Source organism: Artemia franciscana, unplaced genomic scaffold (genome assembly GCF_032884065.1).
Source record: "Artemia franciscana unplaced genomic scaffold, ASM3288406v1 PGA_scaffold_52, whole genome shotgun sequence".
In the NCBI taxonomy this organism is placed as follows: Eukaryota; Metazoa; Arthropoda; class Branchiopoda; order Anostraca; family Artemiidae; genus Artemia; species Artemia franciscana.
This window is the reverse complement of record NW_027062693.1, coordinates 563,077-589,241: the sequence shown is the minus strand read 5'-3', so window position 1 is coordinate 589,241 and position 26,165 is coordinate 563,077. Positions and strand designations below refer to the sequence as shown.

The 26,165-nt window shown below is 35.4% G+C and overlaps 1 protein-coding gene across 3 annotated transcripts in view; it reads right to left on the bottom strand.

Moving 5' to 3' along the window:
- Nucleotides 1–26,165, bottom strand: part of LOC136041961 (nephrin-like) — a 201,499-nt gene that overhangs the window by 44,144 nt on the left and 131,190 nt on the right. Inside the window, exon 8 of one of the 3 annotated variants that reach the window (XM_065726773.1) lies at nt 709–7,641. The exons of the other annotated variants lie outside the window; for them this stretch is intronic. Coding sequence (XP_065582845.1) covers nt 7,454–7,641 — 188 coding nt within the window. The 3' untranslated portion in view covers nt 709–7,453. Of the gene's footprint in view, nt 1–708; nt 7,642–26,165 lie in introns of those variants that run through there. 3 annotated transcript variants of the gene reach the window in all.

Below are 26,165 nucleotides of genomic sequence, written 5' to 3'. Positions count from 1 at the left end.
TCATGCATTGTAGTAAAATCTGGGCGTCACTCATATTTACACCCCCCCCCCTCTACCTTTGAAATGTGAGAAATTGTATAGAAAAGTGGGTATAGGCCTAGGCCTAAAACTGGGGCTGTTGAGAAGGAAACCTATGAAGAAAACAATTCTTACTTCATAATATGTAGAAAATTTTTAGTTTTTTTTTTTTCATTTCTCTTTCATCCCATGCTTTTTTTTATTTCTCTTTTACCCCATGAATCTTCTTTCATTTCTTTTTCATACCATGGATTTTTTAATCATTTTTCTTTTATCCCATTGATTTTTATTCATCTCTCTTTTATCCTAAGCATTTTTATTCATTTCTCTTTTATACCATGTCTTTTTATCCATTTCTCTTTTATCCCTTGGATTTTTTTCTTTTTTATCGCATGAATTTTTATTCATTTCTCTTCTATTCATAAAAATAGAAGAAGTCAGTTTTAAGTCTTTTTTTAGCATACAAATCTTCACAATATAAGAGGGAGGGGGTTGGACGCGGAATCCCACGCCCCAGTACGAGACCTTGGTCAATCATACGAATTGGAAGTCTTTTTATGATTCATCGTCTTCTTAAGGTCAGATGTCATACTCTACAGCCATCCTATGGGGCACCCCTGACCCCCAGCCTACCTTATTCCGCCTTAAACGCACGTATATGCAATAAAACCTAACCATAAAGATAAAAAATGAAGTACACGAACTTGTATATTGTTCCACTTTGATACAACATACTTTACATTGAATCAGAAAAGAAGGTAACAGTTGATAAAACATTACGTGACATAGACATAAGGTAAAAAACAATTAAATAGTTTATACATTAAGCAGTCACTTGATGACCAACGGAATGTCATTGTTCTAAAATTATGAAAAAAAAACTAAAACATTTTATTAGATATACATACTTAGAGGTCGCGCAAAAGATCATAGACAAGAAGATATGACACTCCCTTATCTGCAAAAATAAGCAAAAAACAACTGCAGTCCCATCTAGAATTGTTGCTAAATAAATGTAACATTTTCTTCAAACGCTGTCGGATCTTCTCAAAGAACGAGGCAGATACAGGGTTAATGTTTGGAAGGTGAGTTACCATTGGAACTTAGGCTCCCCATTGGTATTTTTCTCTCCTCCACTCCTGTAATTAGTACAACTTTCGATCTTCTGAGGAAGGGAGTGGGGGCACGTGCCCTAATATTTACCCCCTGAATCCGCCCCTTAAGAGCTTGTTTTACAGTAGAAACCAAATACCGCTATTTTAAGCCATTCCTATATGTATTTCTTTGTGTGGAGAATGCATCTTATATATTATAATTTCTAAGGATAGTCCTTAGAATAGAGAGGGGCAATAAAATACCTATAGCTCATGGGAAATTTAACTGCAACCGTGTTAAAGGTTCTGGCCAAGGTAGCTTTAAGTCTCTTGAAATATCTCAAGTAATTTTACCCGCAATATCAAGTGATTTTACCCACATTTGGGGACAGATCATTTAAGATATTTGGACATTTTCACGCAAAGGCTGCAATAGGAGATCGCTTTCGAATATGTTATATGTCAAGGGGGTGGAAGGGGAGGAAAATGTTCAGTAAGCATCATCTTCGCACAGGCAAACATGAAGAATTATTTTTCGGGAGGGGAGGGGAGAAGTATAATAAAAAACGATTTGAATAACAAGGATCAAGAAATTCAGATTCGGAGGGGCATGCCCGAGGCCTCCCTGCTTACCTCCCTATATTCACACCATCGATGTAAAAAAAAAATCAAGAAATTGACCCCTCTTAAGAATTTTTTAACTCTAATATTTGTTGGTTTACCCGTTGCGTCAGCTCCTTGAATTTGCGAATTCAATAGACTTGCATAATTTTCAGCCGACAAAGCACTTTTGTTTTCGTACTCAAACCCTTTTTAACAGAAGTCTTTTTAACAGAAAAGTCTCAGCAAAAGGGGTACTGGCTTTCAGAATTCACGCACACCAGGTGACATAAGCGGCGAAACAGTTCCGAACATGGCACTGATTGTCACGTGAGTCAAAACTGTGCTGCACACGTGGCGGTCCGAGACGCGAAACAGATGGAGGAAAGTGGGTGATCCCTCGGTCCAAGCCAAATTTTGACAGTCATTTGAATACTTCTTAGCATTAATTAACCTTAATTTTAACCTTAGCATCAAGGTTAAAATGAGGCTTCCAGCTAGTAAGAGGAGGACGGTGACATTAAAGCATAATCAGCCCTTCTTGTTTAGAAGCTGAGGTAAAGTCCACTTTCCACCATCTGGTCTACATCTCGGAGCGCCATGTGTGCCATTCAGTTCCACCATGCATGGCAGAGTCCCCGCAACGCTTGGAACTATTCCTCCGCACGCTTGGCACGCGCCACCTGTTTGTGACTTCTGAACGTCGGCAATCCATCATTAAAAGCTTCAATAACTTTTTGTAACCATTTGTGCAAACAGCGAACGCGATAATTTAGAAGGGGCTGTTACTAGTCAAACATTATTTAGGAAAAGAAAAACTGAAATAAGGTTCGAGCTTTCGACTTTAGGATTGACAAGAAGTCGGTCGTACAAAGCTTTTTAGGCATAAAAGATACAGCAAATTTGACATAAACTGAAAATCTAAGAGGATTCAAAAGAGATCCCCTCAGAAATGGCCCTGCGCACACTGCAAACAGTTCATCGATACAACTGCCTCGATTGGCAATGTCTGAGGAAGTCATTATGTATATATTTCTTATTTTCAGTTTATTCCAATTCAAGACAGTGGAGGGATTCGGCTGCAAGACTCCTTTTAGTTTCTTCATTACTAAATCAAACAAAGAAAAAGCTGAAGGGCTTGTTTCCTGTGTGCGATATATAATTAAGTAACTCTAAAGGGAGGCCTACATCTATGAAGGTAAGGGGGGGGAGGGATAAATTTAACAAGATAACTATTGAAATCTAAATCGAAGGAATTCTCAAATTTAAAGGTTAATAAAGGTATAACTCGTCATTTTCAATATAACCTAGTAACAGAAAAATAATATCTTCGAAGGAGATTGACAATCAAATAAGTTACGAGAATTTCAAGCAGAATTTCAATGAGTCAACAGTTTCGAAAAAGAAATGAAGAAGCTCAATTTTCGTATCATGAAGCGTTAAATGGCAAAGCCAAATAAATCAAACTACCCATTCTGTTTTCTTCTTCTTCTTCAGAGCAATAAGAAAGATCGAAAAAGTAGAAGTGGCCAAAAGAAATGCAATGGGTAAAACAAAACAAAAAATAGTGTGGAAAAAACAACAAGTAAAAGAAAAAAAACAAATGAAGACGAACTTACATTTAAGGTAAAAAAAAGTAGGTCCAAAGCCTTTCAAGGGGGGAGGCAACCAAGGCAGCTGCCTCAGGCACCAGGGCTGAGGGGGGAGCCGCGGCTGGTTTAGTTCCTCACTTTGGTCATATTTTTCTTTTTGCGTATATTTAAGTTATGAGGAGGGGCGCTGTAATTGATTTTATTCCGGGCACCACCAACCCTAAGAACAGCTCAGGGTAGGTCAAAAGGGAAACATGCTCGTATGTTTAGATAGTAACAAACTGATGATGGATTTGTTCCATAAGACTTAGAACACCGTTTTAGAACACCAGATAATAAAACAGTATGATCGGTTCTTTTTGTTGTAAGTTCAGATGTAACTGAAATATTAACACCATTTTCTTATTATAAGTATACAAAGAAGTTATAGTTATGAGCCATTTTAGGATAAAGGTAATGACATAATTAATTATAGTCAATGATAATTAGCTTCTGGAACCTACCGAATATTTGACATTTTTTGAAATTGCCAATCAAATAAAATGGAATGGGGTACCTGTATATTATTCAGTACACACCCGACAATTTGAATCTGCAGATCAAACAATAACCGGTTTATACCTGTCAGTACTCAAGAAATTAGCTTAGGCTCAATTCTATTTACGTTGCTTAGCTTAGGCTCAGAAATTTAAGTTGTAGGTATATTTTCGATAAATATTTAATATACAGCGATCGTATTTTGGTAGGGTTAGGTTATGTTAGATTAGATATTTAATATAAAGCGTTCTCTGCGCCCCCCCCCACCACCATAGTTCTTGATTGTAGTTTCCATAGTTTAATTGTAAAAGTATTGTATTTTCATCATATTTTGGTATTTACATTATGATTAGCTAACTTCACTTCTCGAGTGTGTACTAAACAATACACAATTACCTAGAATGGCTCATATTTATATGAAGAGACAAAACTTTCGAGGATCAGCGTTTTTAATTTCTTAAGTCCTTAATTTTTCTTAATTTATAATTTTTTTTTTTTTTTTAATTTCACATGCATACTTAGCCATACGTCAATGGGCAAACATCCATTCTTAATGGGATGTTAATAGTGTCGCGATTTAGCTAACACTATTTTTAGCCAGCCAGATTTTTAAAAGAATTTTCTGATTGGCTGAAGAATTCAATGAAAAATTCTGATTTGCTCAGATTAGCGCTAGCTATTTCTCGGAATTAGTAAAATTTTATTGTGAATGAGCCATTAAGCACAACCATTGTCAACCAATCTTAATTTGCTTAGAAATTGGAAGCACCTTGATTAGAATACGCAAAATATTAGTGATATTTCTTCGTTTAAGAGTATAATTAAAGAAATGGTTTTAGTAAGTATGAATTTTAGATCCGTTTTGGAAGGGCGGAATTAGTAATTATGGCTTCTTGGGGTATATAAAAAGTAGATTTAACAAAATTATTTGTTATGATGGTCTTTGATAACAAAATGATAAGGAATGTGTCGTAAACTGACAGTTATTTTTTTCATTATATTTTGCCACCCCCTTTGACAAGTTTTTTACTTCTTGGGACAAGGGTTAAACAGTAGTTATTGTTTGTTTGTCCCTCTCAATCTTAATTTGCTTCATCTTTCATAAGTAGCAATGATTTGCCAAAGGTGACCAGCCTAGAAATTTATGTTTAATCACACATGCGAATGGAGCTTTAACAAATAACTAGGATACACCGCCTTTTCAAATTTCACCTAGCATTCAGGAAAAAGGATACGCATAAATATAGCTACGGATTTCTACTAAGTCAGCTTTGAGGGTGTTCAACCAGGCCAATTGCATCATTGCAAAGTGTACCTTCCTCTACCCCCCTAGTTCCCACATACTGCGTTTTGTAGAAAACCACAGTGTCGCGCATGCGTTGACACTTTGAAAAGTATGTGAGAAAAAAAAAACCGCCAGGAATCAAGTGAAAAGTTGTTTTTTTTTTGTACTGCATAGAAATATCGATTATTGCTTGTCAATATCTGAAGTTACACAACAGCAAAGGGGTTGAAGCTTCTTCTATGCACAGGGGAGGAGACTCAGGGACCAGATCCATGAAAAACTCATTTTCTTTTACTGGTTTGTCACTTCTCATTGAAATTATTAATTTTTTTTGTTGCCCCCCGCACTGAAAAAAATATTATTCCCCCTACCCCTCGAAAAAACCATGGGTACATGTCTTGTAGTGGTATAGTACACGTCTAGTAATAGTTATATATGTATATATGAATTTTCTTGCATTATGCTTTTGAGTTTTCAAGAATTGTCGAAGTTTTAACCGGTTTTACCGTGAGTTTGTTCGTAAGTTTGCAGGGCTTTCAATATACCAGTTTCCCAGGGTTTTCCTGCATTTCCCTAAATAAATATAGGGGTCCCTGAAATCTGTCCAATGATTATCGTAGGCTATAAAAATGCAAGATCGCCAAAATCGCAAGATCGAAAAAACCCAATTTTTTTTACTAAACCCTTAAAATTTCTGAGATAGTAGAAACACCTCTTTAAGCGACAGAATTAAAAAACGAAACACGGGAGACGCAACAGGCTCAAAATTTCTTATTAAATTTCAGCTTGAAAATATTTTATTCAAACATTTTCAATTATTTTTACTTTTAATATTTAAAATCCCTAAACCAATAACTAAGTACTCCCACTTTCCAAATTTTGCCAAGAATTCAGCAAACACGGAAACACATAGACATACGAATAGGCGCTATTGATATTATTTGACTAGGCGGAATTTTAAAACATGATCACTATAGAAAAAATATAGACAAAACTTTCAGCCTAACTCAAGCAAATCAAATTCTAAATATATGTAAATATCACATAATCTATTCATTGTTAAAAAAGAGGACCTGAGTGAAAAAAAGAATTAATTATGGAAGATTTCAAATCGAAATAAAAATATATAAAATAAGGAGAATTAAAAGAAATTGATATTGTTCAGAATTTATGCACTAACGCAGCAAGAAGCATTAATAACATGCTTTTATAAAAATTTATTTATCTTTATAAATTTATTTCTATAAACATGGTTTTACATAAATGTTTTTACAGACGAAGCACAGAATATTGCGATACCGCACAAGACTTCGACAAAAAGGGACACATTACAAAAGGCCAACGCTTTAGAAGATATAGTACGATTTTTGGTACTTATCTTTTAGCCAGTAAACACTACAAAATCAGATAATAACTGCTTCATTACTGTTTGTGGAGACAATCAGCTTCTGCTAAGTGCATAACTACATCGTAGCTATATCCTAATAAATATTTAGTTTTTATTACGGTTAGGCTACATTTTACATGCAGCCCAGCTATACTTACCCCCCCCCATGTGCAAATATACAGCCCAAATTACATATATCCTATCTATCTCCCAAGCGTCTCTGTTGTTTCAACCTCGTACCTGTAGATCCAAATTCTCGAGTGTATACTGGCAAACAGACAAGTACCCAATTTTTAAATGCAGTTACGAAAGATGAAATGTTGCTATTCTAATTTCATTTTGGATTACAAAGTCTAATTCATTATAAAATCTGAATCTAAAAATCAGAAGCCCCTATGACGGAAATGGCAACGGTGTGGTTTTGAGTCAAGACTCGAATCGAACTCAAGCCAATCAATTAATCAATCAATCAATCTAGTCTTGTCGTTTCTTTGATGATATCTGAGTTGTGATTCAACTAAAGTTCGAACTTAATATCTCCTCCTACAATTGCTGTAATATCGTAGAAAATACAGTTATTTCTTTTTAACATTTTAGTCAAGCTTGAATTTTTACTTTTAATGTTCAATATTTTAAGAAATTTATCACTAAAATTTAGTGGTAAAGTTATGTTTGCTTCTAAACTTGTTTAGTCACCCGCTGTTTTTAGTCCCAACTTATCAAAGCTTTTACAAAAAAAAAAACTCTAAAGTAACTTAATTTAAAAAAAGCCTCAAATTAGAAAGCTTGGTCAATCACGGAAACTCGACACTGAACTGGCTATGATAGCGATCACAATAAAATTAAAAATAGTTTCTGTCCATGCAGTCTAACTGTCTATTCACATAATCACGGCGAAAAACATTCAACCGTCAAAACCATTGCAAGGTATGAACCCTCCTTAAACAGGTGTATCTTTATCCTTCTTGTCATTTTCTTCTTTAAGAGAGTCCTCGATGAGGGTTGGTTTATCATTTTCGTGTTTTTCAGTGACAATTGTTTCGTTAGTGTGGGCGTGGTTTTCCTTGTCCTTGCCGTTTTGAATAGCGTCGGGGTTGATTTGAGCCTCACTGTCCGCCCGAGTCCGAGCTGGAAAAAAAAAATACAATTTCAAATTTCTTCTTTTACTTCATCAGAATCAGTTTTCGAAATTATCAATTTTCAATTGCAAAAAAAAAAAAAAAAAAAAAAAAAAAAAAAAAAAAAAAAAAAAAAAAAAAAAAAAACGGACACAGAAGGCCAGTTAAAAAGCAAAAATCAACCACGACATGCAACAGGTCAATCAGATCCCCGAAAATATAAAAAAAAATATTTTATTATAAATTATAAAAAAAATATTTTTAACGGTAATTGAAGCTGCGCAACACTTGTTTTCTGGATATGGACATGGTTGAAATAATCACTGCAGTAAGTATGGGGCTATAATGGGGGAGGGGGCAAGATCCCAGCAAGGTCTCCTCAAGAGCAGTTGAAGTTGCATGAAAAACAAAATTATGAATACAGTCCAGCCCTTGGCCTTACCGTTTGCCCTTCCATATTTGTGCTCTGGTTTGTGGAGCAGCATTACAGTTTCGTTTGTTTTTTTTATCTTTATCTCTCCTTCCCTAGCGTGGGAAAGAAAGGGATGCGATTAGCTAAGAATGATATTCCCTATTCGTTTTAAAGATACAAAGCAACACACAGCCAGAACGAGAAAGAAAGAAAAAAAAGACACGTTGAAAGGTCACTCAATAGGGGGCTGGGCGTTCCCCCGGAAAATGTTCTCCTCACCTAAATCTTCCCTCGGACAATTCCCTCGGGCTGAAAATTTTCCAACGACAATTACATTCTCTCTATCCGTTACATTCTCTCTATATGCAAAATTATGCATTAAAAGAGACGAAAAAAAATACTTACGTATATTAATCCAGGGAAATCGCTTCCCACTAAAAATTGTCCCCATTAAAGTCCCCCCACCACACAAAACTTCCCCACGAGGAATGTCCGTATGTTTCATAACAACAAATACTATTTGTAGATAACGTACAAATAGCAAAACTTACAGCCCTTTCCCTAGGGGCTGCGGGGGTCATGTCATCTCCAGAGTCATATTTATTGGACCTGACCTTTCAGATATGCTGAACCAAATAAGGTATCTAAAGCTATCTAAAAATTTCAGTTGGATGTCTTTGAGGGAAAAAGGGGCGTGGAAGGGACGAAGTAACCCTCCAATCTGTTTGGTCTCTTAAAAAGGGAATAAAGCTTTTAATTTTATTTTAAATGAGCCCTCTCCCGATCCTCTGCGATTCTTGGTCCAATACGACCATCATGAAAAAAAAAAAAAATCCGTGACCTTTTTTGCAAAAAAAACACAAAAAAAAAAACAAAATTCAAAAACAAGTTTGCTCAGATGAGAGCATGAAACCTCTATAGAAGGGCTCTCCAATCGTTTTGTAGTTAAGCAGGGAGGAAGATGCCTCAAAAGGTGCATTTTGGTGCAAAAAAAACACAAGTTTCATCAACATCAGTTATACCCATCAAAAGTTACGAGCCTAAGAAAAGTTGCATCATTTTAGAAAATAGGGGGAAACCCCCCCTAAAAGTCATACAATCTTAAAGAAAATCACACCATCAGATTCAGCGTATCAGAGTACCTTATTGTAGAAGTTTCAAGCTCCTATCTACATAAATGTGGAATTTCGCATTTTTTGGCAGAAGACAGATCACGGATGCGTGTTTATTTGTTTTCTTGTTTTTTTGTTTTGTTTTTTTTTTCTCCCAGGGGTGATCGTATCGACTGAGTGGTCCTAGAATCTTGCGAGAGGGCTCATTCTAACGGAAATTAAAAGTTCTAGTGCCCTTTTTAAGTGACCAAAAAAATTGGAGGGCACCTAGGCCCCCTCCCACGCTCATTTTTTCCCCAAAGTCACCAGATCAAAATTCTGAGATAGCCATTTTATTCACCATAGTCGAAAAACCTAATAACTATGTCTTTAGGGACGACTTACTCCCCCGCAGTCCCCGTGGGAGGGGCTGCAAGTTTAAAACTTATAGTAACGGTTACTGAGAAGTGTACAGACGTTTCCAGGTGAATTTTTTTGGTTTAGGGAGGAGAGTTGGGGAGGGGGTTACGTACGAGGATATTTCCATGGAGAGACCTCTCATATTAAAAGAAAATTTCAATGAAGGGGGCGCAGGATTTTCTAGCTTTATTTGAAAAAAAAAAACAATGAAAAAATAAATATGAAAAGTTTTTTCTACTGAAAGTAAGGAACAGTATTAAAACTTAAAACGAACAAAAATTATTAAGCATATGACAGGTTTGCCTCCTCGTTATACCTCATTCTTTCCGCTAAAGTATTTTTAGTAATTTCAACTATTTATTCTACGGTCTTTGTGATTCAGAGGTCATTCTTAAGGAATTGGGACACAATCTAAGCTTTAGTGTAAAGAGCGAGGTATCGACGAGGGTTGAACCCCCTCATATACGCAATAAAAACATACGAATATAGAAGTTCGTTACGTAAGTTAATTCGTAAGTTACGTACATTTTTTACAAATGACAACGTTTGTAAAAAATTAACAGTTCTAGTTGCTTTTTTAAGTAGTCAAAAACTTGGAGGGCAACTAGGCCTCCTCCTTCGCTTCTTTTTCCTCAAAATCTTCCGATTCATTGCAATTAACTAATATGTAAAATTCGTTTTAATTATTAATGTGCGGAGAGCCAAGATCAAAACATGCATTAATTCAAAAACGTCCAGAAATTAAATAAAAAAAACCAGTTTTTGTAAAGGTAAGTAAGGAGCGACATTAAAACTTAAAACGAACAGAAATTACTCCGTATATGAAAGGGACTTTTCCTCCTCAACGCCCCGCTCTTTACGCTAAGGTTTCTTACTGTTTTAAAAAGTAGAGTTAAGAGAAAGGGTCAAACTTTAGCGTAAAGAGCGAGGCATTGAGGAGGAAAAGTCCCTTTCATATACGGAGTAATTTCTGTTCGTTTTAAGTTTTAATGTCGCTCCTTACTTACCTTTACAAAAACTTGTTTTTTTTTTATTTAATTATGAAAAAGAAAGAGTAAGATTAAACCCAAAACTAACAGAATTTATTCCTTATTGGAGGGTATTGCCCATTCTTCATCCTCAACCTCCACCTTCGGGGCCATAGAAACTTTGGAGGACGTTCGTTCCATTAAAAATTGAGAATTCTAGAAATGTTTCTTAAGTCAAAAGGGATTGGACACCAAACCAGCCTCTATCCTAGAACTTTTTTTTACGCCTGGTCCTTTTATTACCCCTTAGGACATCTGATCCACATTTTGGCTGTTTGTAATTTTTCGTGTGGGGTGAATTTTCTGGGGTAATTTTTCCGGAGGGAAAAACACCAGCCCCCACTCAACAGAGAAGAGAGAGTTTGTTTTTGGGTTATTATTGTTTTTTTTTTTTTGTCTTGAAATCACACCAAGTTTTGTTTGTTTGAAACAAGACACCTAAAGTCTACGGTTTTTACCTTTGGCTAAGGTGACACCATAGAGAGTGGATAGATTGATATAGTACTGTAATCCTTAAGAAGAAGAAATTTGAAAATCCTAGAAAAAAAAATACAAGGAAAAAGTTTGAAAAAATTACGTCTTTGGTCAAGAAATCCGCCTTCAATTTCGATTTGTATAAAAATTACCAGAAAATTGAAGTTTTCGGGGGAAACATGGAATTATCTTTCAGGTCGAATCCTTGGGAATTTATGAACTGCCACCAGGAACTCGGATTTTAATGGATTGTACACTGCTTACCAACTTCCCATTCCTAAATATACTTTTACATCTTTATTTGAACTGGAGGCGCAACATTTTTGATTTAGCGAGAGAGAGAGAGAGAGAGAGAAAAAATGTCTTAACAGAATAATACTTTAGTTTACAAGGCTATAGTCAAACATAAAAACAATATTTCGCCGTAGGTCATCCACAAGAAGGGACAGGGTCCGTACATTGCCTGCGTATACTTTCCAAATAAACTTTTTTTCCAAATTATTTCCCCTCCCTTTCGAAGGAAAAAATCATGTGTACGTACGTGCCTTGTTTTCTAGATTTCAAAACTTATAATGATACGACATGAGAAGCCCCAGGATAGTAGCGGCTTTTAAATGGCTAATAATTAAAAAAAAAACTACCTATAATTGTGACCATACAAACTATACGCGCACCTTTATGTATTCAGATGGCGTAACATGTATATGCTTATTTCAAATCCCGACCAGATCTTTTGAAATTGTGGGGAGTTGGAGGGGGAAATCTTGGAAAACACTTGGAGTGGAGGAATCGGGATGAAGCTTGGTGGATAGAATAAGCAAATGTCCTTAATACGTGATTGACGTAACCGTTCTAGATTCGCTCTCTTTGGAGGAGTTGGGGGGAGGGGTTCAGTGATTTGGCGAGTTTGGTGCTTCTGGACGTGCTAGGACGATGAAAATTGGTAGGCGTGTCAGGGAGCTGCACAAATTGACTTGATAAAGTCGTTTTCCCAGATTCAACCATCTGGGGGGGGGGCTAAAGGGAGAGAAAAAATTAGGTATAGGGAGATAATAATTTGTGCATAGGATCACAGTCCAATAAAAAAAAACATACACAAGTAGTCCTGTGGTGTCACAAAGGGTTTGACCTTAGTTTGGTAAGCCGGGACCCATAGATACTACCTTGACGTAACAACACGCTGAAGGGCCGACGCAGGGAAGCGTCATTAATCCGATTATTTTATAAACACAAACATTATATATCCTAAAAAAGTAAAACTTGGCACTAATGAAGTATTTGGAAAGAGGAACGAAGGAATAGGGGATAGGAGGTACAAAGGAATAGGGGATAGAAGGAACCCAACCAGTGACCGAAGGAATATATCACGATCACCGCGCTGCTAGTGACGCTCCTGAATAACATGTTGCATCATTTCCTTTATACCTAAACCAATATAGGAATGATATAAGCAAGTATTTTCCTTCTTTCACCCAGAATTATAAATAGTGGACTTGACACAAATTTGGCAAAGCTAAAATGGCTAAAATGACTAAAAAAGCTAAAATGGAGGTACAAAGTTCCAAAATTTGGCAAAGCTAAAATGAACTGTTTTAAACCTCTGAAAATGTTTAACTCATGTTTTATAATTGTTATTTTAGGCTTATCCGAGAATCCTCACTTAGAACGGATGATCATGTAAAGTGGGGTGACGGCTTATTCAATCATAAGCTATAAGGTTAGCTCCCTTCCATGGGATGAAAATGATTGGGTGGCACCTAGTGCCTTCGGGGGGCCCCAATAGCCTCACACGGCTCTGTATCTAGATTCCACAGTAGCCAGTTTAGTCCCAACGGTCGAACGGTCAAAAAGGGATGACCGTCGCAACCCCATATCGCAATTAATTAATTTAATTAATTAATTTAAAAATGACTCATTTTTAACAAATGCTTCATAGATAAATTTTAATAAAAAGATGCCAAAGGTTCTTGAAAACGTTCGCAAAGAATTCCAGTTTGAATGACAAACAAATAAAGATTAATTATACCAAAAGATATATTCAAAAGCTTGGACATTTCCCGGTGCCGTAACCAGGTTCTGCACCCCCAGCTTCGCGCTCGCAGACTTTCGACTTCATGTCTCTTATTATGACTGTCCTAAACTAAAACACAGCAAGTGCACGCTCCAAGAACCGTTTTTATGGCCTTGTATCGAAGGATTTCTAAGTTTCTTTTGTAGCATTTGGACAAATGTGAAGACACTATTGCGATATGGAAGCCAAAAATCAAAAGATGCTAAAAACCTATTCGATAAATAGTGTTTGATTTTCGCCAAAGTTCGTATTTGGGGGTTTTAGAAATCATCAATTATAAATATCATTCTACAATTGCAATATTGCAATACGAGTGACCTAAAACAAAAGACAATTTGTAATGACATTGAATTTGTACTAAGATTTGTATTCAAGGGTTTCTAAACTTGTTGACTGCAAGGCAAAGACTGTAATAAGTCTAAAAATAAAAACAGCGTAAATGAATATCTGCCTAGCAATGGTTGATTTTCACCATAACTTGATATCCAGGGGCCTTGTTTAAGCGTCCTTAAACAAGACAATAGTACACAATGAACATTTGTAATGATAGTAGGCAAATACACCAGTATTTTTTCGGGGGAGGGAGGCAATAACAAAACCAAAATTTTGGGAGGCAATCAAAAATTTTAAAAATTACAATTTGAATAAGAAGTTCCGAGGAATCCAAAAAATGGTAACTCGGAAGGTATAGGGACTCGAGGATCCATAGGGAACGTCCCCGAATGGTGGTTTAAGTGTTTGTCTCTCACATTGTGTTTTATTTCACCAAGACATGGGCAGCATGAGCCGTCACCACTGGTGAAAGAGAGGAATTAGTCACTGGGCTAATTTGCGAATTTCTATTACCCATATCGGTTGTGCAATTATCTAAGAAGCTGTGGCGTGACTAGCAGAAATTGCTTGGAAAACATATATTGCTGTTTCACAAAATATATAACTTATATAATATAAATAGAATTTCACGTAATTCTTATACAAACTTCTATTGACACCAATGAGAGCAACACATTCTTATTTCTTGTTTTCAAGCTAAAAGTAAAAGATAAGTCAGGAACCTCCATAGAAAACTTTTTGCAGTTTTCTATTATCTTGTCACGATTCTAGTGCCACATGGATCGATTGAGCTGTTTCGCAAGATATTAGCCAACTTCTGAATCAATAAACTTCCAGGAATAAGCAACAGTTCCATGTTTAACATTAGAAATTCTTTTCAGGAAGATAACGCTTTGGAACTCATAGCGCTGACACGACGAACTATTTCAAGTAACTAAACAGCTCGTATGCGACAATTTTGGCAAAATAGTTTCAATAGACCTAAGTATTTCCAAAAAGTAAACTTTCTTCTAAATACTCCGCAACTTCTGAAGATGATGATAAAACGATCTACCGACATGACCGTATAGAGGAGGAGGGGGAATACCCCGTTCGAAAGCCGCCCCAAAATTTTGCACCGCCGACTCGTACAAAAAAAATACAAACAAGCAAATTTTTGCACACACAAACCTTAATGATCACTAATGTTTTTAACCCCTCCCGCTCAATTTTTTGTAAACCCCCTCCAAAAAAACGAAATCAGGAATACGGCAGTATCTCAGACGGAAGTGTATAGCCCTAAAGAAGCAAGGGCGAAATCAGTAAATGTTTCAAGTAAATATTTTTTAATATACATGCATTAATTCTAACAATATTTATTTATTAATAGAGAGTGTAATTCAACAGTATTTACTTATTATCTCCAATTTTAAATATAAGTTTTAGATATTTTTGTTGCTTGGGAGCTTATTACTTTGGACTTGAGATAAAGGTTTGCTTCTGAACTGCAGTAATGGTGTCTCTCTTTTTTAAATTTATATTAAGTAAGTCGAGGAAGGACACTTTCAGAAATGACGTACTGCAGGTAGCGCGTGCTAAGCGTGGCGGTAACTGTACTAAGTGGCGGAACTGTGCAACAAACATGGGGTTGAGATGTATACCAATGAGCACCCCCCTGCTTACAGCACTGCCAGGCAAAGGTATTTTTTTAAATGTAGGTTTGTGTTTGCTTTGCAGTTTTTGGTACGTTTCTTTTCTGCTCTCCTTCGGTTTAATGTATCAACGAAAGACAACAATTGTGCTATCAGTCCATAGCCGAGATTCAGTTCTATCGATCTTCCGAATTTCGTTAAGGTGACAATTTTTCTATTTACGATTTTAAGGCAATTTTAGATCTTTCTACAAGAAAAAGTCTTAGTAATATCGAAATTCTAGGTCGGAGAATGGGTAGATCTGTGACCAATGAATCCAATTACATAAGCAACTTTTCATTTTAGAGAAATTTGAAGAAGCATGCTTGTCGCAAAATCACTTGTTTCAGAGGAACATACATCTTAATTGCCTCGTATATGGCAATTATATATATATATATATATATATATATATATATATATATATATATATATATATATATATATATATATATATATATATATGTATATATATATATATATATATATATATATATATATATATATAAATTCCTATTTTTATATTTTGTGTGGAGATGTAACTGGACAGCATTTATTAAAACTTGCAATAATTTAGTTGAAGAGACATCAATTATTTTAAATTGATTTTTTGATTTTTGAGCTTTAAATACATTCCTTCTTTGGAGGCTTATTAGTTTGACTTTAGTGCATTTGAGATTAGGCTTAGCATCTAAACTATAGTAAGGAACTATCTATTCTTTTTAAGTTATATTGAGTGTTTTCCACTCCATGGGTATATTTTACTTCTTGGGTGGATTATTTATTTTATTGAATGATTGATTCAGATGAATAAAGGTCTTTACAACAAAAATAACATTCAGTAGAATTTAATTGCAGACACATAACTAATTCAATTCTCCCGCCTATTTACGGTCGATTAAGTAACGTTTCTGCCTGAATAAACTGTCCCATAACCACAATCGAACTAACGCAAATACTCAAATCTAACGTAATGTTGAATAGAACGGCATGAACAAAGGAGTCAATCAATTCGACGGATTCTCCAATTGACAGCATAAACACGAATTACAATAACGATTATTAAAATGTGTTTACGACATACTCAATAATAGCTCGGTATGGTCATAGGATTATCTAACGAAATATATATCAATAAACTTTCCTTGAACCTCGTTACAAATAGTCGAATGAGATAATAATGCTAATACATTACAGCAAAATATGTGTTAAAGCTGGTAGCCAACTCAAGCAGGTCCTTGGCGAGTACCCATTGGCCATCCGTAAGTATTTCTTACCAATAGCCCAAGGCTGCCATCGCTAGTGAATTTCGTTTTAGATATTTTCTCAATAATATTTTTCAGTAGCCATTTCTAGTTAGTTTTGCATATTACTTTAGGCTGACAAGTTCAATTTTCCTGAACGGTAGCATGGTAGCATGTTCAGCTTCAGAAGTAAAACAAAAAGTCGCACTCGAAGACACAATGAAACTTTTCTGTAGAAACGTATCGAAAAGCTACCAGCCTCGTTATGAAATAAACAAGACAAATAAAGACACTGTAAATATATTGCCGTTATTGCTTTTGTTCGACACGAGACAGCTCCTCCAAGGGCTAACCGCTTTTCAGTAAAGGAGATGGACATACAAAGCCAAGAATTAAATGGCAGTTCTCTCATTCACAATGTTAAGTATCTCTGAAAATTGATTCTAGACGTATCTTTAAATGTGCAGGTGCCTATACAGCCTTGAACCTCTTACATGTCTAATCGTCGTTCCTCCCAACTTGAAATTGGGACACTTAGCCCTTTTTTCCATTCTCATGTATAAAGGTCATTCCTAGTTAGTTCAATTTTGGACATTTAACCCTTCTCCCTTTTAGTTGGACTAAGAAGTGAAGTCGTGGACAATCTGTGGTATAACAGTGTGTATACAGTTCTGTAATTCACTTTCAGAACAAATGATCCTGTAAAGTATCTCAAACATCTAAGTATGTTACAAATATCTTTACGAGTCCAGTTACCAATAAAGCTCTAAAAATTTTAAGTGTCCACATACTGTTTTTCTCTGGTTTAAGTCTGGTTTCTAACCTATTTTCTATCTATACGTTGACTAAGGAATGAACTCGTGACCACAATAACGTCTGTAACTGGCACGTACGCAGGAGGGGGCCTTCTGGCCCGCCCCCCCCCCCCCGAAAATTTTCGAAATGTTTAATTTCCCCATGGTTTCTTGGGATTTCTGGCAAAAGAAGGACATTTTTTAAGAATCTAGATACATGTATGAAGCTTTTTTTGGGATTTTACAGCATGCAATTATCTGATCAAGTCACTGCCCAATTATTAACCCATTTTCTGTCTAACTTTTTACCCTCTTTGAAGTAATTAGCGATTGTACTGTTATTTTGTTTTATAAAAAGAGTTTGCTTTCCACAGCAAAATAGAATTATCCTTGATATTATGGCGTTTTCAGGATAAAGTACAGCTTTTAATGGATCAATTTTGGAAACTATCATTTTTCATTAAAATCGACGTTTTTGCAATAGAAGAACTACCCCCACAGCACCCATATTCCACTATTAACCCTAAAATTTCCCTTTCAGTGGGATATAATAGATTAATCACTGGTTTTAAATCGCTATGAACATAACCTGAGTCTAAAACGTACTTTTGAGGCCTCAGTCTCCTTCCCCCATCCGCTACAATACTACTGAGTAAAGTTAATCTGTATTTTCCGATATGCGTGCTTTTTGCATTTATTTAGTCACTATAAAAAAAGTTCTACTTTATATCTGCTGTTTCGAAGGTTTTGTCCCCCCCCCCGAAATAAATTCCTGCGTACGTGCCTGGTCTGTAAGATCTTTTCTAACCATTTTAATGAATTGATCTGAACCACGGCTTAGATACCAATATAAAGTTAAGAAAACTCGTTTTATTTTTGGGACACAGTGCGCGGTAGCGATGCTAGAGGCTGGAGACAGGAAACTGGTATTTGGTATCTAAGTTGTGTATGCAACAAAAGAAAATTGCGTTCCCGCCTGTGGTGTCGTAGTACGATCTACGCGTCGGAGCGCGGGCTTGGAGGAAGCGCTAAGTTCAGAGCTCTGTACAAAAAGCTTCTCATGGGCAAGATAGGAGTTTTCATAGCTGTATATTGGTATCTAAGCTGTGATCTGAACGGTATATTAAGTTCTATCTCACATAATACCTGCTTTACTTAATCTGAATTGCTTACTAGTTAGTAACTACTTACTCTGCAAAATCCTTACTGTTTTTTTACTGCTCCACAGGCTTCTGCTCCACAGGCGAACATCGAAAACAAATATCTGGGCATCACTGACAAATTTGATCGACTGCCCTTTTGTTTTTCAACATTGTTTTTAGATCTTATGAAAATCTCATAATTTAGATTTAAGTGTCCAGAAATCCACGGAAATTTAAGGATTAGGGGGAGGGTGAAAGGACGCTAATTGCCCAAAAAGTACTCTTGCTAGGTGTATATTATTTAGTAAGTACTTATTCTGCATTCTCCTCACTGCTTACATTTCTATCCCTCAGTCCCTCAACATTTTCAAGACACAGTTTCAATCCCTCACTTTTCTTATGAGTGTATCTGCTTCTGGATACTAACCTCGGTCCCTGACAAGATGGAAACGATGTAAATTTAACAAATTATTGGTTTGATACTGTATAATAAATGCATAAGGACTAACAAAGAATCGACACATTTTTCTTTTCAAACCGTTCGTGGTAACGAACTGTAGTAAGGAGCGACCCGGCTCAATAGTAACCAAAACTCTAAAAAATTGAATTTTGATATCAATAGCTACATCAAAAGAATCGCATTTTAATGCTGATTTTAAATATATAAGTTTCATCAAGTTTAGTCTTACCCATCAAAAGTTACGAGCCTGAGAAAATTTGCCTTATTTAAGAAAATAGGGGGAAACACCCCCTAAAAGTAGTAGGATCTTAACGAAAATGACATCATCAGATTCAGCGTATCAGAGAACCCTACTGTCGAAGTTTCAAGCTCCTATGTACAAAAATGTGGAATTTTGTATTTTTTGCCAGAAGACAAATCACGGGTGCGTGTTTATTTGTTTGTTTGTTTTCTTTTGTTTTTTTTTATTGTTGTTGTTTTTTTTCCAGGGGACATCGTATCGACCAAGTGGTCCTAGAATGTCACAAGAAGGTTCATTCTAACGGAAATGAAAAGTTCTAGTGCCCTTTTTAAGTGACCAAAAAATTGGAGGGCATCTAGACCCCCTCCCACGCTCATTTTTTTCCCAAAGTCAACGGATCAAAATTTTGAGATAGCAATTTTGTTCAGCATAGTCGAAAACCATAATAACTATGTCTTTGGGGATGACTTACTACTCCACAGTCCCTGGGGGAGGGGCTGCAAGTTGCAAACTTTGACCAGTGTTTACATATAGTAATGGTTATTGGGAAGTTAAAGACGTTTTCAGGGGGATTTTATTTTGTTTGGGGGTGGGGCTGAGGAGAGGGGGCTATGTTGGAGGATCTTTCCTTGGAGGAATCTGTCATGGGGGAAGAAAAATTCAATGAAAAGGGCGCAGGATTTTCTAGCATTACTATAAGAAAACAACGAAAAATAAACATGAAAACTTTTTTCAAATGAAAGGAAGGAGTAGCATTGAAACTTAAAGAGAACAGAGATTATTACGCATATGAGGGGTTCTAACAATACTTTAGCATAAAGAGCGAGGTATTTAGGAGGAGATAAATACCTCGCTCTTTATGCTAAAGTATTTTTAGTAATTTCAAATTTTATTCTACGGCCTTTCTTATTCAGGGGTCATTCTTAAAGAATTGGGACAAAATTTCCGATTCAGTGTAAAGAGCGAGGTATTAACGAGGGTACAAACCCCCTCGTATACATAATAAAAATATAAGCTTATGAAAGTTTGTTACGTAAGTTAATTCTTAAGTTACGTATATTTTTTACTAATATAGACGTTCGTTAAAAATTAAAAGTTCTAGTTGCCTTTTTAAGTAACCAAAAAATTGGAGGGCAACTAGGCCCCCTTCTCCACCCCTCATTTCTCAAAATCGTCTGATCAAAACTAAGAGAAAGCCATTTAGCCAAAAAAGAATTAATATACAAATTTCATTTTAATAATTTATGTGCGGAGAGCCAAAACCAAACATGCATTAATTCAAAAACGTTCAGAAATTAAATAAAAAAACTGATTTTTTTAGCTGAAAGTAAGGAGCGACATTAAAACTTAAAACGAACAGAAATTACTCCGTATATGAAATGGGTTTTCCCCTCCGCAATCCCTCGCTCTTTACGCTTAAGTTTGGCTCTTTGCCACAATTCTACTTTTTAAAACAATTGATAGCTTTAGCGTAAAGAGCGAGGGATTGCGGAGGGGAAAACCCATTTCATATATGAAGTAATTTCTGTTCGTTTTAAGCTTCAATGTCGCTCCTTACTTTCAGCTAAAAAAAATCAGTTTTTTTTTATTTAATAATTTAAAGAAACAGTTTCTGAGCTCAAACATTACGAGCCAAGAAGAATGAATTTACATAACTGAAATTTGTATTCGGGTAATGGCTGCAAAATAGTAAATCAGAATTTATACATTATTATACTCAGACAAAATCATTAAACTAAGGGGTTAAAGTAGAATCCACAGATTCAAGTTTCACACAGGTTCGACACTTAGGGAAGGATTTGAGCTTTTTTTCTGGTAGGGGGAGAGCATGATAAAAAAATACATCTTATGCCCTTACTTTCTATTATTGGTAGCCCCACCTTCGGACTCGACGTCCTTCTCCAACCCTCTGTTTACGTGCGTAACAGAAATGATTTTATCTGGCACTGTCGCTGAAATGGTATCTACCGGACTTCTTAAAAGTTCGTCCTTGTAAAAGTTCGACGAAGGTTTCGTCGTTAAGCGATAAAAGTCCATTGTAAGTTTATCATTTGAAACATGTCTAAATTCCATACGTTTAAACAACTTGTGTTTATTTCTTTCTTAAGAAACAAAGTATGTCCTATTTAATTATGATTGAGACCAGTTGCGTGCACACGAGTGGGAGTCCACTACTTCCTCAAAATCCTAAATTTTTCGGAATTTCTTGGCACTTCACTCAAACAAACTGTCAAATAATTATTTTATTCCCCATCCCTCTAAATAATCTGCATACATGCTTGATTGAAACCAAGCAGAACTTTAATCGCTAGATATGACTTAAAAACTAAATCCATTGGCAGTTATTAGTTTCATAACTCTTCAAAACCCCATACCCCACCCTGATAAAATAACTCCACATCTTCCATACTCCTTATTTGTCTTGACAAATAAAACTGGCAAATATTTAAACAAAAGTTACTGACTAATATTTATGGATTCTCAAGACGCAAACCTAAATATTACTGAAGATTGAATCTGGGTCATGAAAGCTTGTAGTTGATGAATAGAATTATCTTCTAGCATCCGTAGTTGACCCATAACGATTCAGTACTTGTAAATTATACGGAACACACTCGATGATTTTGATCTACAACATCTGACAAAAATCGGTTTGACTATCTGTATTCGGATACAAATAGCTTAGGCTCAATAGAAAAATTACATTGTACGCATATTTTAATTAAATGTTTAATATGTAGAATTTGTATTTTGGTTAGGTATTTAATATAATGCGTTCTGGGCGGCCTGCCTTCCATAATTTTCTGCTGCAGTTTCCACGATTTTATTTTTACAGCCGACATCTATGCGTTACCGACATCTATATCTCTATCCATCTATCCCTATCCATCTATCCCTATCTATCTATCTCTATCTCTCTATCTCTCATCTATGCGTATACCGATATCTAACTACACCTAAGATGTCACTACCGACATCTATGCGTTCTGGGTGACCTTGTTTCCATAATTTTCTGCTGTAGTTTCCAAAATTTTGTTAATAAAGTATTGTGATTTCATCATATTTTGATGTATTTCAATAGGATTAACCTAACTTCACTTCTTGGGTGTGATCCGTATAATTAACAAGCAACAATTTGCCGAAAGGCAATAATAAACATAGTAAATAAACATTAGTATTTGACTTACGAACAGCGTTGCCATCGCTTCGAAGTAAGTAGTACGAATTTTACGGCCAAAATTGCACTACAAGAGACTCTTGATGGCGCAATTACTAAATTATGCACCTCTTCCAATTCCTTGCGTAAAAATACTTAAACAAACTGAAAAGCAAGGCATTCCAGTGGCATTATGACATTCCAGAAACTACTTTAAAAAAATTGAATAATAAGTATTTATAACATTTCTAGAGGCGGAAAACTGAACCTTACCTCCCCCTTCATTCGTAATGGACAAATACATAGCCCGAATTATATATGCGCGACTCTTTTCTTCTTGTTAATTTAACGGCAAATTGTAAACAAGTGGTGGGAAGGAAATAGTTGCGCTATTGAAAATCCATTGTGTATATATAATTGTGGCTATATATTTGTCCACGGCGGGGGGGGGGAGTTTAATAGTCCGCATCTAAGAATGATACAAGTAAGTACTTTAGCATGTTCTAAAATTAGTATTCCAGAATTCACTGTGCTCCCTTGTGAGAGTGGGAATACTTAACTGATTCCCGAAAATGTACAAGTAATTTTGTATTGTCAAACAGGCTATGGTAACGATTTTTAAGCAATGAGCGACCCGGCCGCAATAGTAACCGAAGCTCTAAAAAACATAATTTTAATTCCAATAAATATATCAAAAGAATTGGTTTATTATGCTGATTCCAAATATGTAAGCTTAATTAAGTTTAGTCTTATTCATTAACGGCTAAAAGCCTGAGAAAATTTGCCTGATAAGGGGAATTACCCCAAAAAGTCATAGAATCTTAATGAAAATCACACCACCAGATTGAGCGTATCAGAAAACACATCTGTAGAGGTTTCAAGCTTTTACCTGCAAAAAAACCTTTCCTCTCAGAAGAAAATTCACGGATGCATGTTTATTTGCTGTTTTTTTATTCAGGGATCGTATCAACCCATGGGTCCTTGAATATCACGAGAGGGCTCATTCGAATGGGAATTAAAGTTCTACTGGCCTTTTTACGAGATCAAAAAGATTGGGAAGCAACTAGCCCCATCCACCACCCCTTTTATGCAAAATTGCCCGGTTAAAATTTTGAGATAACTATTTGTTCATCACAGTTGATAGGCCCAATAACCATGACTTTGGATATAACATGACCCATACCCCCCGCAGCCCGAGGGGAAATGTCTTTAAATTATAGAATTTGCCCATTGTTTACGCATAGTATTTGTTATTGGGAAGCATGGATACATTTTAGGGTGAAGGGGAAAATTTTCAGTTGTTTTGTCCACGGGGGAATTTTCCAGGGGGGGAAGTTTCCAAGGGGTGAACTTGTCAGGGAAAATTATACAGTGAGAGAATTTGCAAGAATTTCTATACAAAATTATTTTTATACGTCTTGCTTTCTCTTTCCCATCTCAATTTTTCGCGTGGAGCTGTCAAGGGTAATTACCCTGGGTAAATTTTCACCAGGACTGTATTTTCAAGACGATATATCCGTGGAGAGGGTATTTCTCCTTGGAGGTGGGGCCAGATTTCCTGGGATTATTAAAAAAATAATCAGAAATTAAATTAAAAAATTTTTTTCAACTGAAGTAAGCAGCAACATTAAAAATTAAAACGAACAGAAATTATTACGTATATGAAAGGGGTTGCCTCGGCCTCAATCCCTCGCTCTTTACGCTAAAGTTTGAATTTTGTCCCAATTCATTAAGAACGACTCCTAAAACACAGGGGCCATTTAATTAGAACAATAAAAATATTTTTTCAAAGTTATAGTAATTAAAAACTTTAGCGTAAACAGTAAGGTGTTGAGGTGTTCCCTTTCATATATATAATAATTTCTGTTTCGTTTAAGTTTTAATGTTGTTATTTACTATCAGTTGAAAAAAAATTTTATTTGTGATGTTTTTTGAAATAATACCAAAAAATCCAGCTCCACCCCAATCCAGCTGTTCCCCTCCTTTATATATATATATATATATATATATATATATATATATATATATATATATATATATATATATATATATATATATATATATATATATATATATATATATATATATATATATATATATATATATATATATATATATATATATATATATATATATATATATATATATATATATATATATATATATATATATATAGCCAGTACATATACTATTTTTATAATATTATAGTTTCATTATATGTATTAAACATTATTTAGCAATATATCTGTTATAGTCAATAGTCAATGTATAATCTTATTGTATAAAATCAATCGTGTCAAGAGCTCCAATCTTCAACAGGAATCATGCAAATTTGCTTTTACGTTCAATTCACCAAAGCAGTAAAACCTCGCGACTGGCGCCTCTTTAATTACCAAAATCCTAGTTATCAAACAAACCCCCTCATACACCGCCACTTCATTTTAATATTTTTCAAGGATGCCGTAAAACGTCGAAGTTTCCAATAATCCAAACAAACGGGAGTGAGAATATAGCGCAGGAAACTTCTCAATTACTTTTAAACTGTGTCATAAGATCCAAAGGGGGTCATAGTTTCCCCTCTCTCCTCTCGAACGAGAAATCCATGCTGAGCAGATACATCTCCCTGAAAATCAATACAGGAGAATTGCGCAATCCTGTGAAGGATCCCTGGAACTCCTATTAAAAGACTTCGTCTTTCGGTGCTTTCTATAAAGGGATATCATCAGATACATTTTTAGAAATTCTTGTTAATAATGGGTTAGTAAATCTTGGAATGGACAACATATTTTCAAGATCAAAATCTGTTGAAGCTGCTATATAAATATTTTGATCCTGGAGAGGCTCTGTTGTCTGAAATCAAAACATATATCATGCTTACAGGAGGTAAAGGAATGTGATATCCCTAAATCACATTTGTTGGAAAAGGACCCTCTTTTACTATTGATTAAATTTGAAACAAACTGAAATTAAGCAGCGACAATAAAACTTATAAGGGGCAGAATTATATACGACGGAGGTTGTCCCCTCCTCAGTACCCTGCTCTTTGCGCTAATTTTTTAGAACTTTTAAAAAAGCTTATTATTCTCAGTAAATGACCCATGTGTTTCAGGAGTCACAAGGGTCCTATTCATTATATATTCAATATTATATATTCATTATATATATATATACATATATATATATATATATATATATATATATATATATATATATATATATATATATATATATATATATATATATATATATATATATATATATATATATATATATATATATATATATATATATATATATATATATATATATATATATATATATATATATATATATATATATATGGATTCAGTTCATTTTAAGTTTTAATGTTACTCTCCTTACTTTCAGTTGAAAAAATGGTGTCCTTTTAAATTTCATGTCTGATATTTTTTGAATAATGCCGAGAAATCCAGCTCTACCTCCACGAAGAATCTCCATAATCCCGAAAAGAACCTCTAGACAATTCAATCCCTGGGAAAATTTGCGGTGAAACCTTCACACGTAAAATTGAGTCAGCAAAGAGAAAGCAAAACAAATAAAAATAATTTTTTATAGGATTTCTGGCAAGTCCCCCACTGTAAACTTTCCAACGAAAAGTTAACCCCCGGACATTCCCATACCACGGAATTTTTTCCCGTGGAAAGCCCCTCCCCCCTAGCAGAGAAGTCACCACCCCCATCAGAAAAAAAAACAAAAAGAAAACAAAGACTAGAGGTGAAACAAGGGCAGATTTTATCCAGGGGTTGCGACCCCTTGCATTTTTACACGTGGACTGTCTGTTGCTCTGTTCGAACTGTAATGGCTCAAGACCGTAGTTGCCAGCAGTCCAAAAAGAAAATACAATCTCTTCGTGTGACCTTTTTTGCCAAACAATCAGAGGTACTTCGAGAGGTTTCTTGATTGATAATATTGTTATCTTTTCCATTCAAGCAACCTTCCCACTACGGGCGTATTTCCT